General features: G+C 32.8%; 1 protein-coding gene across 1 annotated transcript; it reads left to right on the plus strand.

The window, feature by feature from the left end:
• Positions 1 to 8,152: 8,152 nt before the first annotated feature.
• Positions 8,153 to 10,781, plus strand: LOC114758973 (uncharacterized). Its single transcript, XM_028948070.1, has 8 exons — positions 8,153 to 8,299; positions 8,420 to 8,693; positions 8,787 to 8,898; positions 8,990 to 9,098; positions 9,656 to 9,813; positions 9,908 to 10,028; positions 10,166 to 10,207; positions 10,506 to 10,781. The coding sequence occupies exons 1-8, from the start codon at positions 8,153 to 8,155 to the stop codon at positions 10,779 to 10,781; spliced, it is 1,239 nt and encodes a 412-aa protein (XP_028803903.1).
• The last annotated feature ends 7,234 nt before the right edge of the window (positions 10,782 to 18,015 follow it).

Below are 18,015 nucleotides of genomic sequence, written 5' to 3' on the forward strand. Positions count from 1 at the left end.
ACCGTTCAATTTATGGGCTGCGTGCAAGCCGTTATTGAATGATGCTTATGAGGTCTCTGCAAGCAGTCCTGTGGTATTTGGAATTCAAATTCAAGTTGTCTATATCCCGCGTTTTATTAGCCAAAGATGGATATAAAAAGGGAAATTACACTTAGGTCCCACAGAGCACAATTAATATCAAAGAGGTCCCTCGAAATCGCGAAATGATTCTGAAATCTCCAGGGACCTATGTGTAATTAAATCTGATTGTGAAATTACGTAGTTACCCCTGTTAATTTGAACCTATTTACAACCTCAACAGTGGCTGTTAACAACCCGAGAAGAGGTGGTTAACAATCTCAACAATGCCCCTGACATTCCACAGAGTGAGTTGTCATGAGCACTGCCGAGGTTGTCAATTATGTCTTCTCAGGTTGTTAACAACCACTGTTGAGATTGTAAACGAATTGCTGCAATAAAACTAGAACCTATGTACAACCTTAACAGTGACTGTTAACAATCCGAGAACAGGTGGTTAACAATCTCAACAATGCCCCTGGCATTCCACAGAGTGAGTTGTCATGAGCACTGCCGAGGTTGTCAATCACGTCTTTTCGGGTTGTTAATAGCCACTGTTGAGATTGTAAACGAATTGCTGCAATAAAATTAACAGGGGTAAGTAGGTAATTTCACAATTAGAATTAATTACACACAGGTCCCTAGGGACTTCAGAATCATTTCGCGATTTCGAGGACCTTTTTGATATTAATTGTGCTCTGTGAGACCTGAGTGTAATTTTCCCATATAAAAAGGTCAGTACAGCGAAGTAGGGATATCATATTTCTTTCGGCCTCTGTTTTTTTTTTTGGGAAAATTTCGTTTAAGGACCACAGTACAGAATTAATTTCAAAGAGTTCTCAAAACTTTCTGAAATTTCACTGCAGGACCAAGGGGCAAACTAATATAATTCCACAAAGAAAGTGACCCTATTGCCCCTCATGTGAAACAAATATGGGAGAATCCATTTGCAAGTGAGGTTAGATAATTTACAACATGCATAGATATATTTACAATTAAAATTAGTCCATTTACATATCACCTTCTTCACCTGAAAAATGTGTCTAAGTGAACAAGTGTGGGACAGCCCATTTGCAAGTAGGACTAGACAATTTACAACATACATATATTTATTTACAACTGGAATTAGTCCATTTACATGTCACTTCCTTCACCTGAAAAAGGTCTCCGTGAGTGAACAAGTGTGGGAGCGCCCATTTGCAAGTGGGATTAGTCAATTTGCAACATACATACATTTATTTACAATTAGAATTAGTCCATTTACATATCACCTCCTTCACCTGAAAAAAGTGTCTGTGAGTGAATAAGTGTGAGAGAGCCGATTTACAAGTGGAACTAGTCAATTTGCAATATACATACCTTTATTTATAACTGAAATTAGTCCATTTACATGTCACCCTGTAATAAGTATTATGAGAGGCAATAATGTCATTTTCTTTGTGGAATTAATATCAGTTTGCCTCTTTGGTCCTGCAGTGAAGTTTAAAAAGTTTGAGGGCTCTTTGAAATTAATTATGTATTGCGATCCTTAAACGAAAATTTCCCTTTTTTTTTAATCATATTCTATATTGTTTTTATGTTTCCTCTTGTATTTTGATTAAGATAAACCATGTCTGTCTTTTGGGGAGATCCGATCAGCCTTGCAGATCTAACGTATGGAAGAAGTGAGGCTTACATACTGGTAAAGTTTCGGATCCAGATCCCCTCAGAAGCGTTTTTCTCAGCATCTCTCAGTATCTTGACATCCTATCTGTTCACGTGATCCAAAGGCTCACAGTGCACCACATCATCAGGCCCATGCTCACTTCCTAGTCCAAGCCATTCGAAACACAGCCTCCATTCGCTGGCTGCGACTAACACAGCCAGCGTCTTCAACATTCAGCTGCTTTGTCCTCCTCCCTTCCTGGTCCAAGCCATTCGACGGCACAAACGCGGAATCTCCGTGGTCATTCCACTATTGGGCGTTGTTGTGGAGATAGAACCCCAAAGCCAAGAATAGCTTTGCCGTTCATGTACCCGAATGACTCTTCTTCCTCCATATCCTGTCCCTTCCTTTTTCATCCTCTCGTCATTCTTTGATTTATATCAGCCATATTCTTTCCAAGACAAGATAAAGTTAGCTACAAAGTTTCTCGTCATGTGTGCATGCACCTAGAGAGCTTCGTTTTCATTATAGAGCCTCACCCTTTTCTTTCACTAATTTAATGTATTGGTATATGTTATTTTAGCTTCATTCGTCATTGAGGTGAGCTGTCCCTTTCGGAGCTTAAAACGTGAATAATCTCTTCATAGCCGGAGATACTTAGTTCGCATCAAAGGTTGGGATTTGAAAGAGGAGAGAGCAGTTGAAAGTTGAAGACGCAGTGTCAGTCGCACCCAACAATTGGACCTCCGTGTTTTGAATGGCTTGGGACTAGAAAGTGAGAATGGGTCTGATGATGTGGTCCACTGTAAGCCTTTAGATCATCTCAACGGATAGGATGTTAAGATACTGAGGGACGCTGAGAAAAACACTACTGAGAGGATCTGGATCCGTAAGTTTCACTGCATTTTTTTCATGGAGAAGAGGCTATTTGGGCGTGGTTAGAGGCAAGCTTTGAACATGTTGGCCTCTGTCGATCATTTGCTATTTCATGAAGTGATTTATGTTGTTATGATTGTATGTATTTGTTTTTTTCGTCCTTCACAAATTTTATTTACTTACCTGGTTTGATTCTTCTATTTCATATGCACCCCAATGAACAGGGTATTTGGATGCCGCCAACCATGGGAGACGATGAAGCTGGAAGGTTTAGATAGCGTCGACCTTACAGGATCACAAGTTTCTTTGTCAACATGAATGGACGACAGGTTAGCTCTACATACCTTGATAGCTTTGGGGAGGAGACGAGAGTCATAGATGCTTGGGACGTAATGAAACAGCACAATCATTCATCAAGAATTGATTTAAACTTCCGGTTTTATTTCGAACTATTTTTCAGATGTGTCTGGATTTTTGAATGAATTTTGTGGACCATGTGTTGGTGAAGTAAATGGTGGATATTGCAGTGAGGTTACATTGGCTGATCGACATAGGCAATCTGAGGGAGAAGTGTTACATTGCATGATAATGAAAACCCACGAAACAATTTCCACTGTAACAACAAAGAACTGAAATTCGCAGAAACCCAGGAAAATAAAAAAAATAGAAACGCAAGTTCGAAAGCCAATGACCTCACTAATTAGTCGATCCCTGATTCATCAAGGAAGCATTCAGAAATCGGTTCTGGCATTACCCCATAGATAATCATAAAAAGAAAGAAGACCCATAATAGAAGATAAGTTTATCTCTTATCGAAAACAAAAAAGTTCAGGTCTTTAATCTGAAACAGAAACAAAACGAAGAAGAACAAGCAAGAATAATTTCAGGAAACAAGAGATAAAAGAATGAAGGAACTAGAAACTTTAATCAGTGGGGAGAATGAAATCAGATGGAGAAAGAGAAGAAGTACGAAGAAGGTTCCCTTTCTACCGGACTCAGGTCAGCTCGCATCTCAACTAACACTTCCTTCTTACCCATCTTTGCCGGCCTCACCGCTTCCCCTTCTTAATTTTTCTTTCTTTCCCTTTCTTTTCTTTTTCTTTTCACCCACTCTTCCGTCATCGTATTATTAGTTATTGATATTATTGATTACTGATTATTAATAATTAATTTTTTAAAGGCCAAATACTAATAATTAATATATATATTTAAAAAAAGCTAAATCAAACACCAATAATTAATATATATATATATATGTTAAAAAAAAGTAACTTTGTTACTAAAATATCATTTATCAATCTCTTATTGATAATGAAGTGTTAATATGGAAGGCTAAGTGAACAATCAGAATCTAATTCTTACAAACTCAACGGAAAATTAACAAAATGAATAATCTATAATTGAACTATGGTTAAACTATCTAGGAAACATGAACATGAACCAAAAACAAAGTTAAATAAAACCCAAGATATGATTTTTTAATGTGATTCAAGATTCACTTCTTATAGGAATATGATTTTTTATGTACTCAAATACGATTTAAATTGCAGATACAGAATTTAGGAAAAATGCATGAAATTTTGAAATTAATTATTTATTTCTCTATTTAAGCATCTGATTAACATATCATTTAATTATTACACTCTTTATTTAGTTCAATATATTCAAATCTTAATTAACATATTATTCAAATTCAAAATTAATTATTAATTTTTTCATTTGAGTCTTCAATAAGAATCTTATTTAATTCAATATATTGAAATCCAAATCAAAATATTATCCAAATCTCATTAATTAAATTTATTTGGATGTCATAATATCATAGATGACTCATTTTTAAATGAATCAGATATTACAAATTTTTAAAAGTATACTTAATCATTGATTAATAGTCAAAAACATTAATGACGTGAAATATTGTGATATTTGTGTTAAAATGGTCAAAAAAGTGACGTCGGTTTGGACCAAGTATTCTTTTTTTGGCTGTTGTGAGTTAACTTCTCACTCTCTTGGCAATTTCTCTTGAAGCGTATTTGAAACCAATTACATCTCTTCGATACGCCGAACAAAATAGAAGTTCAACTAAAAATTCCATAAAAAAAATTGCTCAATATATATAATAAAGTTATATAAAGAAAATTGAAATTCTCAAGAGCTTGCAATGAAGGAACGTTCAGACGAGATATAAAAAAACTATTTTCATTAAAGTATTAGAAAAGACACAACTTAATTTATACTTATCACACACAAGGGACACATTAAAATAGTAAAGTAAACAGACACTCCAGACAAATTAGGAATATTCTAGAACTAAAATAAGACCCTATATTTTTATAAATAATAACAATAAATAGTTAACTCATACTTAATTGGAGCTAATATTTATTATTTGTTCCTAATAGATAAGTTAATCTATATTTGTTACGAAACCTAAATCTTCACCCAACTCTTGAGCCGAAGGTAAGCTAACGGCTGACCCCATCTCCTCATCTTCGATCTTAGTCCGTGCCATCTTCTCCTTGCCTATCTGTTTCAATCTGAGGTTAGACCAATCTATTTGGTCTTCGATCTTAATTGCTGGGTTCTTCTACTTCGGTGTGTCGGGTAAGATGAGGGCAGACCAATAAATTTCTTCTTCAATATCTATTGCCGGTGTCTTTGCCTCTGGTATGTCTAGTAGGTTGAGCATAGAGCAGTACAATTCTTCTTTCAGTTCAGCTGATGGTGTGATCTTCTCTGATCTGTCTTCTGTTCTGCTTCTGGTTTAAGTCAAGGTGAGAAAGTATCGAGCGAGGTTGTTGCTTCGTACTGGGAAGATCTTCGTGTACGAGGTTGTTAACATGTTGTCTATCAACAATGAATGATTCATACAATCTGGGACTTGAATAGAAAGGGAATTCTTATACATGCGTACTGTGTGCAAGAAGAAGCTTATGTTATCCAGATTGTAGCATTTTGAGAGATCCCATTCTATGTCGTGGAAGCCCTTATTCCTAATAATCCCATAGATGCATCTGAACGCTATATATCGTTGGTCAAACCACTCAGCGTTGCCAACTTCTGTCATTCCTGCTTCTATAATCTTTCTGGTAAGGCTGAGATTTGCCATATTAACTCTTGCTGCTATTTCCAGAGGGCCGCAAATGATTCGAACGAACCTAATTCCACACTTCCTCCAGTTCTCAAGTATATTGTATAATAAGTCCTCTTGAAATGCTGTGAACAGGGCCATGATCACAGATCGATGACACTAGTGATCACTATTTTTTTTTGCAAACTAAGCATATCAGAAAGAGGAATGAATAAGTCCTATATAAAGAGATCCGAACATGAAATGCAGTGGGTTATGTATATTGTGGTGTGGTCCGAGAAATTGAGATGTATTTTCTATTTAGTTGATTAGTTGATTACTTTATTGATCTTTTGTTTCATATCTTTTTATTTGTTTATGTTGCACTCAATATCTTTTTTGTGGGCTAATATATGTCATGATATTTGGCAACAGTATTCTGACTATGGCACTAACTATTCTCCTTCTATGTTTATAGTACTTTCTACATTACAAATCATGCCCATACTTTCTTAGTGATTGTACTATCTGTATCCTTACTGAGTATGTATGGTATTGCTTAACTTTCATCTCAAGAAGGTTTTTATCATGTATATTTATTTAGTTGTGTATATGCTTCTCACAGACTAAATTTTATACCAAACAGTTACAAGATCTTTGTGAAAGATCTTGACTGAAAACCAACGGATTGCTTTTGATTCAACTATCTAGATGACTGATGCGAATGTACTTGACAGGTATATTTATGTTATCTACATTTACATTTGAAGATATATATGATCTTGAAATTATCATTTTAGTTTAAATTAACATTATATTTCATATAAATCATTATCATTTTAGTTTAAATGAACATTATGTTTCATATATATGATCTTATGTTTTATTATCCGACATAAATCATTAGTTACTCTTTGTGCTTAGTCCTCAATTCAACAAACTGCTTTAAAGTTGTTTCATTGTATTTATTTAGTACTCTTTGTGCTTAGTTGTCCTTTACTTTCACATTTGTATCTATTCAGTTCTCAAACTACGCATGCCAACCTATAATAATATCTTTTTTACTTAATGGGTTACTTATTTACCATATCAATTGAGTTGACATGCTGCTCATTCCAAGATGAAAGTAGTATTTCAGCTACTATCAGTGGGAGGTGAGTCTTTGTTCTTTCTGAACCATTTAAAGTTGCATACCTCAACATATCGTCGGTATGGCCTTTTGCTTGTAAAAAATCTTCTCTCATAGATCTTCACTGATAACCATTTCTGCCTGCTCATTTTTCTGTACAGAGTACGATTGATTTTCTTGGACTGTATAATCCCTGATTAGTCTGCTTCTCACACTCTTCTTTCTTTTTTCTATATAAAAAAAAAAGAAAAGTAAAGTTGAAGTAAAATGTAGAGGATGTAAATGCAGAATCAATTCAATGGGGGAAAAGGTCGTGAGATACTAACCTTTTTAAACAATCAAACACATGAAGAACAGCTAAGAAAAGCATCATTATAGCTGATAGATGTCAGATTTTCGCAATTTGTGAGACAAGTCTCGAATAGTTTTGTAAACTTTTGTAAACATCCTGAGTTAAAATGTAGTGAGTTGAGAATATTGTTGGACGATTTGAGATTGGACTTTGAAGGGATTGTACTTTTTTTTAAAAAAAATAATTTTGACAATGGCAAATATAGATAAAAAAAAATTGCACCTAGTGGATAAATTGACAGAGGAAACAGAGGAAGACAGGGACCTTGGTATGACGAGGCAAATCATGAAATATTAAATTCTCTCTTAGTTTCATTTTCACAGGGAAGAGATAAGCTTTGAGCCTCAAAGGTCAAAAAGTTGAATATCATTATTATTATTGTCCGCTACATCATACAAATTTAATACAAAGTTTGAGGCCTTTCTCTTTTTGAGCTACGGATTATATTGTTATTGGACCACACCTCCAAACTCACTATTTGCATTATTCAGCTGTATCATTTATCTCCCTTGTACAAACTGCAATACAATTTTATATAACACATCTATTGAATGACATCCTACTCAAAAGGAGATGAAAGCAGTATTTTAACATGATGTAAGTAGGGACTGTGTCTATTATTTCTGAATCATCATTTCAACCTGCTCATCTAAAGATATCTTTCGTACAGCTTCTTGCTTCTAACAATATCTTGCTTGACATCTATGTAAATATAACCTCCTTCTCTACCTATGAATAGCAGTAGAAGTTATTCTGAAACATTTTTGACCATTGAAGTACTTGCAGTTTTTTATTTTTAGTATCATTATATCTTCCCGCTCATATTATCCCGAAAAACATGTATTTTTGATTGAATTTTAGTGGTTTGTTTTCCCGCTTCATTTTTACAATGCCATGCTTGTGTATAAATGTAACTTACTTCCTTCATGCATGCTCACCATTGAAACACTTTGAATTTCTATTTTAAGAGTCTTTCAATCTTCAACCTTTTATTTTCATCACACTTTCTTAGTTTTATTGAAGATGCCACGTATATCACTCCTAAGACATTTGAATGATGGAACCGATAGGTGGCACATAATTGCAAGAGTTTTCAGGAAATGGAATGTCTTCCATAAGGGATCATCTGCTGATATCTTCTGCGTGACAATGGTTCTATTAGACAAAGAGGTCTCTTTATCTTTACAAATATTAACAAATTGCATATGTCACTTGTGGTTTTTTTACTTATATTTACTAATTACTAATACTAATGCTTTAGTTCAATGGAAATCATTATTTTTTTTACAGGGGGATAAAACACAAGCAAGTGTTCTAACCAAAAGTTTACATGACAAGTTTCGCCACAGTATTATTGAAGGAGAGACTTATTTCTTTGCTAATTTTGAGGTCTCTACTAATGTTAGCCAATATAGAGCTACCATTAATCCTTTCAAGATCACCATAACTCCACGAACACATGTTGCTGAGAAAATTGCCATTGTGCCATCTTATTCCTACTCTTTCTTTCCACTTGCTGAGATAGAGAAACTTAATGAGAAGCATAATATTGAATACTTGATAGGTATTTGACATCATTTTCATTCATTTTAATAATAGTATTATCATTATGTTGTTACTGAATTATTGACACTTCATGTGTTGCTGTATTTTCCAGACGTTTTAGCATTTGTCAAATCAATTGGCACTCTTGAAGAATATCGGCGGGACAATGAAACCAAGAATAAATTAAGGATGGTGCTGAGTGACATTGAGTACAGAACCTTTCAGTAACTTTTGTTGGTTTTTTTCCCTTTACTGTGCAACAACTTATGTAGATACTAATGATGATAATTGATAATTCATGTTCATGCATTTCAGTGGAATCAATGTAGAATGTATATTATTTGATGAATGTGCCAGCGATGCTTTCATGTCTCAGCTCCAGAATACACAGACACCTGTTGTGGTGTTGTTAAACCTGGCTAGGGTTGGTTTTTCAGAAGATGGTAAGATATATCATAATCTTTAATGACCTTATATATAGAATACTTTTTGTTCTCAAGATTTATTGGATGTGACTAATTATTATTTCTTCCATCACTTATCTAAATATAGGAACAACATAGGTTTGCAATTCTTTTAATGCCACAAGGGTGTTTTTCAACCCACCCATCAAGGAAGTGCAACTAATGATTGATAGGTTTGCAAAACTAACAAATAAACTCAATCAATTCAATCAAATTGCTCAATTAATCGCTTAATTGATTATATAAATTAATTTGTTGTTTATTATATTATAGTTCAAAAGACAATGGCTCTCCAAGTTTGTCCTTCCTTAGCCAGCCCGACTAACTCCACTGAGTCAACAGTCACGTACTAGCATCAATTGCAACCAAAGCCCGATTGCTATATCAAACATAAAAGATCAACCCATGGTTAGTAAGGTTTATGATAGTTATACTATCTAAATCTAATTTATAATTTATAAATCCAATATTGTATAAGTTATTTTAATCAGTATAACTTTGTACATTTGTATGTCAGGGAGAAACTTTTGTCATTAGGTGCATTATTCAAAAGTTAGAGACCAGATATGGTTGGATCTATCAAGGTTGCTCCAAGTGTGGTACAAAGCTTCGTTTAGAGAATGAGAGTTGGATATGCCCATCATGTCAGAAGAAACCAGAGTTTATTGACCACAAGTATATTTTGCACTGATTAAAAATGGTAGTTTATGCATTCTTAGATATTTCAGTATATAAACTACCTTATGTATTACTTTGTTTATGTTTTTAGGATGAAGCTTCATTACACTGTGAAAGATGAGACAGGAATTGCTTCAATAATATTCTGGGATAAACTTGCAGTTGAGTTAATTAAAAATTCAGCCGCTGAGTTGAAGGTTATTCTAGATGAGGTATAACAATCCTTATAATTTGATATATGATATGTTTACTAATTTGTTGGTATACTGAAATATAAAATAATGTTGATTGATTTAGCCTGATTAAAATTGAAACCTTATATCTGATTGAAGGATTTGTGATGGATTAGGATCCTGAGGAAGTTGATTTCCCCAAAAATCTGGACAATCCTGTTGGAAAGATGTTGTTGACTCTTAAACTGAATGACTACAATAAATGAATCCAATTTAGTGTAATGCAATATCATTTATGTGAAGATTTAATGGATCAATTTACTGAGGCATCCATTGAGGTATTTGTTTAATTTGATTAAATCATTTTTTACATATTGTAAGATATATTCACCATTTAAATGCACTATTTTGTGAGCAGATTGAGGAAATTAAGGACCCTTCAAATTCTGATTTATATGTTTAAATACCATCAATTGTTCTGATATTTATAAATTATGTTGATCATGCTTTATTCAGTATTCACAACCTGCTGTGGAACAAAGTCAGGAACATATGAATGTTACTCAAGGAGTTCCTCTAATTGCGGAGAAAGATTTAGTTTCACAATGTGTTGCTGAAGAGGATGTCACACTTTCAAATATGGTCAACCGTGTTAAAGCTCCTCCAGTTAAAGGGAGAAAAAGAAGCGTCATGAGGAAGAATGTTGAGGATGCTATTGCTGAGGGTACTAACACTGGATCAAGCTCAAGTAATGAACAGAAGCATGTGAAAACTATCAAGTTGGAGAAGTAGTGTAACAGATAATGGGTGTCTTGTCCAATATTATATGTGTTAAGTGTATTACTTATCCTTTGCAGTTCTTAAAAGTTGTTTGTGTGGCTGTTCTGTCTGTTGTCGTTGGAAGTTTGTATTTCCTTTTAGTTAGTTCTGTGATGAAGTTGTGTTTGTATCATTTATGTGGTTTACCTTAGTATGTGTCATTATGAACCTTTGTAAGTTTCTATTTAATCAAAGTAGTTTACGTTTGTGTTGTATTTTCATGGTTCAGTTGCTCTCATCTCAAGTTAATGATTTATTTCGTATCTTTATGAATTATTTGAATCTAGGACAATATATTGGAAATGATTGACTTCATCATATAGGTTATTGTGGGAACAATATTAGTATAAAATACAATTTATACGGGGATTCACTTTAACTTTACTGTTTTCCCATAAAAATTCAGACTAATAGGCTAATTACATTTTTATATTTTAATTTTAGCTTAAAACAATTATTGGGTGGCAAAAAATGATGTTTTATTTTTTTACTTGAAATTTTAAACATTCACTTTATCTTATTTGAATATCCAGATTATAAAAAGTTTGAAGTTATATTGATGACACACACACACATATAAATGTATATTTCAGATCTTGAGGACACATCCTCTTAACAATCAGGATTATATTTAAGGATACGTTATACAGAATCCATTGACAACAAATGTTGAAATGAATTATGCAATTTCTTTTGCTTGCGGAATAAAACTCATATCTTATGAGCTATTTGAAAATAAATACACAAACTTCATATAAAGCTTAAAAACTTATGAAACATATTTTTTGGTATTGTAATAGGATTAAATATTTATTTGTTACTCCTCCGATCTTTAATATAAAACCTATTTAACTAATTTGATTATATTAAGAAAGTTAGATAAATTAGTTAATTATAAAAAATATGACATGTTTTTCCTAAAACACCATAATCATCTTCTTTAAACATAATCCTCCCTCGCTCTTGTATTTGATTATAGTTCAGAGAGTACTCATAGGGATAATTTACAGAAAAATAATAAATATAATAAATAGGTCTTATATTTAAGACCAAAATTAGTATCTCTAATGAATAATAAAAATGAAATAAAATTTAGATCTTGGTTTTGCTATCAAAGTATCTTTATTCGGTCTGCACAAGCATATAGTATATATAATAATTAGAATTGTTCTATAAGATAATATAATGCTGCAACATTTATTTTGACGGCACGGATACAACGTCGAAGTGAATACCATGAGTTTTCCACAGTCACTTGCCATCAATTTGCCACAGTTACTTCCCATCAATTTCCCACACATTTGCTATCAATTTTGTACAGTGTTAGTGCTGTTCACTTAGTAATATGTATATGAAAAATTAATATTTAATAAAAGGAATGGCATGGATAGACAGTGAAGTAGCCAATGAGATTGAAGGAGTCGGATTGAAATAAAACTATCCAATGGTTATAAACTAATGTCAAGAAAGTTGTTACTATTCATCAACATCAACATCGTCTTTTATATATATATATATATATATATATAAAAGAACATACACATACCTGTTTCTATTGCATTAAAAACAAAGTTGTTTGCCTCTCATTTTAGATGCTACTATTGCTCGAATATTAGAATAGCTTGTATGTTCTAAACCCATGTCTTCCAGTAATATATTTGAGCGCAAGCTCCATTTGAAATCTACCCACAGATATAGCGATAAATGCGTAACATCATCTTCACCATCCATGGGCAATGGATCATATGTTAATGGATGCTTTTCGTCAAGTATTATCTTTACACATGAAAAAGAAATTCTTATGATAAGGATAATTATAGACATATGTTCCTATTTCCTGTATTATGTTCTATTTATCACGTCCTAATTTCTATGTTCTTATTAGGATTAATCAATTTAGCTGAAACCCATTGTTCGAGTTCATCTTCTGCTGGAAACAATAAAGAAGACTCACATACTTATATGGGAGTTGAAAAAAATCAGGGTTTTGGCGACGTTTTAGATGATATCAATACTCAATCATCCACTGATGTTCTACACAAAGAAAGAAAAAAACCTATTATGCTGCAAGATATAACAAACGTATCTTCCAATCTAACAGACAGATTTCAAAGGAATATGCTCACAGGTATGTGTTATGTTTCAATATCTATTACCAATAATTCTATTTAATCCTATATTTGTATGACACAGGCATTTCCAACTTTCAATTTGTCAACCATAAAAGACCACATTTTGGAGTGCAACCTCTAACCCGAAAAAGTGCTAGGAATAGAGGTCTGGAAAATAATGATGTCAACAAACCTCCATGTAGAAGAAGAAAGACAAGTAATCTACAGCAAGGTTAGTCAATGAAATTAATTTCAAACAACATATTAAGAGTCACATTCGTTTCTAATGTATGTAACAGAGCAAGGTATTATTGGTTTGAATATTAACAATTACATAAAGCACATGGGTTTAGATGTAACAGATGTTTATTCTCCAATAAAGTATATTTGATAACAGATAACTTGAATAAATATCATTAACGTACAAATTAATAAATTTCACTAAACTCAACCTGATTTCCTTTAAAGTTTACAAGTTATGTAAAAATCAATTAAAAATATATAAATATTGTTCGGTGATATAAAAATTAAAGTTTTCATTTTTTATGTAATATTTTAATTTTAATTAAAATCTACAATGGTTTTAAAAATAATTTTCTTTTAAACAATAGAAAACTTTGATTTTTACTTGACTAAAATTTTTTTGCATATCTTTTCATTGATTTTTACACATGTTGTAAATTGTGAAAGAAAGTCCGTTTAATTTAGTGAATTTTATTAATTGATATTAGTTTTAAAAATAAAATGTAGGAGAAAATATAGAAGAAAGTGTAGAACGTTTGGATAAGGACAATATAGTGCTTTTAAATTTATACTTCAATATTTGGTTCTTTTAAATAAATTTAATTGTTATCATCTCTTTCCATAAATATCACTCCCTCTTGGTTGTTCTTTTTCATTCTCCCTATAATTAATTCAATTTACAAAAGTCATGATGGGAGTTTTGTACATAGATGGTAATTTCCTTTTTTCTTGTAGATTTCACACCACAAGAAAAATATTACAAGGACATTCATCTGATGATTGATGCTAGCGATAGAGATGATTGTGAAGATTATTTTCCAAACACTGACAATGTTGCAGGTTACTACGTGTAATTTTGCTGTTATATTTGTTATTATTTCATATTTTCACATATATGTGTGTGTGTACATGTATGGATTATAGTATATATGATAGTTTTGTTAAATATGACCATATTTTGATACGTGCCACTCAGGTAGTAATTCTGATTTAGATCATAGTACCAGAAGAACATGTTTCCAGAATGACATTAATTATGAAGGTAATCTTATTTCCTTTAAATTTGAATCTTCACGCCATAATTTATTCCTCATAAAACTAATTCACTTCTTATCTTTTATTAGCATACATTGATGAGGGAGATCCAATACATAAATGCAAATTCTGTGGAGCCCTACTTTGGTATAATGAAAGAGTGAAGAAAGATAATAAAAAAAAGGGTGGTTAATACATTTTCAATGTGTTGTATGAAAGGCAAAATAGTACTACCCCCTTTGAAGGCACCGCCTGTTCTCTTCCAAAAGTTATTTCTAGAAAAGGATACCGCAGACTCAAAGAATTTTCATACAAATATAAGGCAGTACAATAACATGTTCTCTTTCACGTCTATGGGAGGAAAGATTGATCATTCTAAAAATTCCGGTGGAGGTCCTTACTCATTCATATTGTCTGGACAAAATTATCATAATATTGGCAGCTTATTACCAATTGAAGGTTCACAACCAGTGTACTCACAACTATACATATTTGATACTGACAATGAGATCTCAAACAGAGTTGCTGCTGTCAGGTATTACTTGCTACTACATTTTTATTATTTTATCATTTGAATTTTTATTATTCATAAATTTAAATTTATGAACTTCATATTTATCTTTTTTCCAGTAAACACCAAAGGAATCAACAATTGATAGAAGAATTGTTGCACAAATAAAGACTCAATTGGATGAAGTTAATCCATTTGTACAACAATATCGTTTTGCTTCACAATTTTTAAGTACAGAACACCGTCAAAATTTGAGATTATGCTTGATGAGTTCAAGGGCAAATGATGGGCGAACCTACAATCTTCCCTGTGCTTCTGAAGTTGCAGCATTGATTGTCGGTGACATAGATATTATGTTCAATGTCAGGGACATTATTATAGAAGAGCAATCAGGGACACCACAGCGAATTAATGAATTACATCCAGCATATTTACCTCTACAATATCCTCTGTTGTTTCCTTATGGTGAAGATGGATACAGAGATGATATTGAACACAGAGAAGAAACTCTTCCAGTTACAAAGTCAAGAAAAAGGTTAAGCATACGAGAATTTTTCACATACAGACTTATGAGAAGAGAAAACGAGATGTCAATATTGTTACATGCATCAAGATTACTTCAACAATTCATTGTGGATGGTTACACTATGATTGAGTCACAAAGATTGCTTTGGGTTAGAACTCATCAAAAAGAACTTAGAGCTGATTTGTACCAAGGATTATCTGATGCTGTTTTAAGTGGTGAGAGGAATGCTTCACTTACTGGGAAACGTATTATATTACCCTCATCATTTACTGGTGGAGCAAGATATATGTTGCAAAATTATCAAGATGCTATGGCATTATGTAGATGGGCAGGCTATCCAGATATATTTATAACATTCACTTGCAATCCAGCATGGCCAGAAATCACAAGGCTTTGTCAACAAGATAAAGTAAATCCTTCAGATCGTCCGGATATATTGACTAGAGTTTTCAAAATGAAGTTACGGTCATTGATGAAAACATTAAGGGAAAAGAAGATTTTTGGAACAATACGTGCAGGTTAGTGTTTATTATTTTTGTAATGTCGTCAAACATGTAAAATATTTATATAAATTTAAAATTTATTTATATAATTTGTTTTAACCAATCTTAATTTTTACAGAGGTATATACTATTGAATTCCAGAAACGAGGGTTGCCACATGCACATATATTATTATTTCTTGATCCAAATGATAAGATCAATGATCCGGATGCCATTGACAAAGTTATTTCAGCAGAGATTCCAGATAAGCATTCTTCACCTCTTTTATATGATTTGGTTAAGAAATACATGATTCATGGTCCATGTGGAGCTGTTAACCCAAAATCACCATGCATGAAAGACAAGAAATGTGGCAAGTATTTCCCCAAAAAAATTCAATGATAATACCACAATTGATGATGATGGTTATCCAACATATAGAAGAAAGAATGATGGAAGAACAATTGAAGTTAAAGGTGTTCCTTTAGATAATCATTATGTTGTTCCATATAATGCTACATTATTGTGCATGTTTCAAGGACATATAAATGTTGAGAAATGCAATCAATCTACTTCGATTAAATACTTATTTAAATATATTAGCAAAGGCAATGATAGAGTTGTTGCTACTATATTTGATAAGGACAACAATCAAGACGAAGTGATTGATGAAATAAAACAATATTACAATTGTAGGTATATCTCTGCATGTGAAGCATCATGGCGCATGTTTGGATTTGATGTCCATCATCGTTTTCCTCCTGTTGAAAGATTGAGTTTTCATCTACCAAATCAACAATATGTGATTTATTCTAATACTGATGATGTTGCGGAGTTATTAGAAAAACCAAGAATTTGTTGGCTTGGATGAAAATCAATAAAGATGGCGGGTTGGCTTCAACTCTTACATATGCTGAATTTCCTAATTATTACATCTACCAAAAAGATAAACGTCAATGGAAACAGCGAGAAAGAGGTTTTGCCGTTGGTAGGATCACACATGTGTCACCATCATCTGGAGAATTATATTATCTTAGATTGTTACTAACTACTATAAGGGGTCCCACCTTATTTGATGATATCAAAACTGTTGATGGTATGGTTCATGATACTTTCAAATCTGCATGTTTTGCTCTGGGACTCTTACAAGATGATAATGAATACATTACTGCAATCAAGGAAGCAGCCATATGGGCATCTGGAATTCAATTAAGGAGGCTCTTTGTAAGCATGTTATTATGTTGTTCTTTACAACAACCTGACATTGTATGGAAGGAAACATCAAAGCTACTCTCAGAAGATCTATTTTACATATCTTATAATGATCCAGTCTCATCAGGTTCGATAACTTTAATTTATATTTTATACAAAGTATGTTTATCTATGGAGAATATTCATGTTTATATTACTGGTTGGTTGTCTTTTGTAGATATCCATATCTCTCTATCTGAAAAAGAGAATGCTGCTTTGAAAGAGATTGATAATCTACTTCATGCAAATGGGAAAAGTCTACATGAATTTCCTTCATTACCGTTACCAACAGAAACTGCAACAATTGATCTACACAACCATCTCATACTGCAAGAATTGAGTTATGATAGACAAGCCTTATCAGAGGAAGCTAATACACTTTCCCAGAGTTTGAATGATGAGCAACTACTTATATATAATATCATATTGTCCGCAGTTAATCTATCTGACGGTGGGTTTTTCTTTGTGTATGGGTATGGTGGAACAGCAAAACATTTCTTTGGAATGCATTGATAACAACATTACGTGCAAAAGGTGAAATTGTACTTCCAGTTGCATCAAGTGGAATAGCTGCAACATTATTACCATCTGGCAGAACAGCACATTCAAGGTTTGCAATCCCCATTCAAATCACAGAGTCTTCTGTATGTGGGATAAAGCAAAACTCAGCACTAGCAAATCTGATTAAGTCCACAAAGTTAATCATTTGGGATGAAGCACCGATGGTTCAGAGGTATTGTATTGAAGCATTTGATAGAACGTTAAGGATATTATGCATTCTAATGCACCATTTGGTGGTAAATGCATTGTCATGGGTGGTGATTTTCGTCAAATTCTTCCGTCATACCAAAAGGTACAAGAGCTATAATTGTTAATGCTTCAATTAATTCCTCATACTTATGGAATCATTGTAGAATTTTGAAGTTAACAAAGAACATACGATTGACTTCAACTGCTATTCCCAGTCATAAAGAAAAGTTAGAATGGTTTTCAATTGGTTGCTACATATTGGTGATGGAAAATTAGGTGAATCAAGTGATGGTGTTAC

Source organism: Neltuma alba, unplaced genomic scaffold (assembly GCF_004799145.2).
Source record: "Neltuma alba isolate B1F8T4 unplaced genomic scaffold, ASM479914v2 tig00010779_pilon, whole genome shotgun sequence".
In the NCBI taxonomy this organism is placed as follows: domain Eukaryota; kingdom Viridiplantae; phylum Streptophyta; class Magnoliopsida; order Fabales; family Fabaceae; genus Neltuma; species Neltuma alba.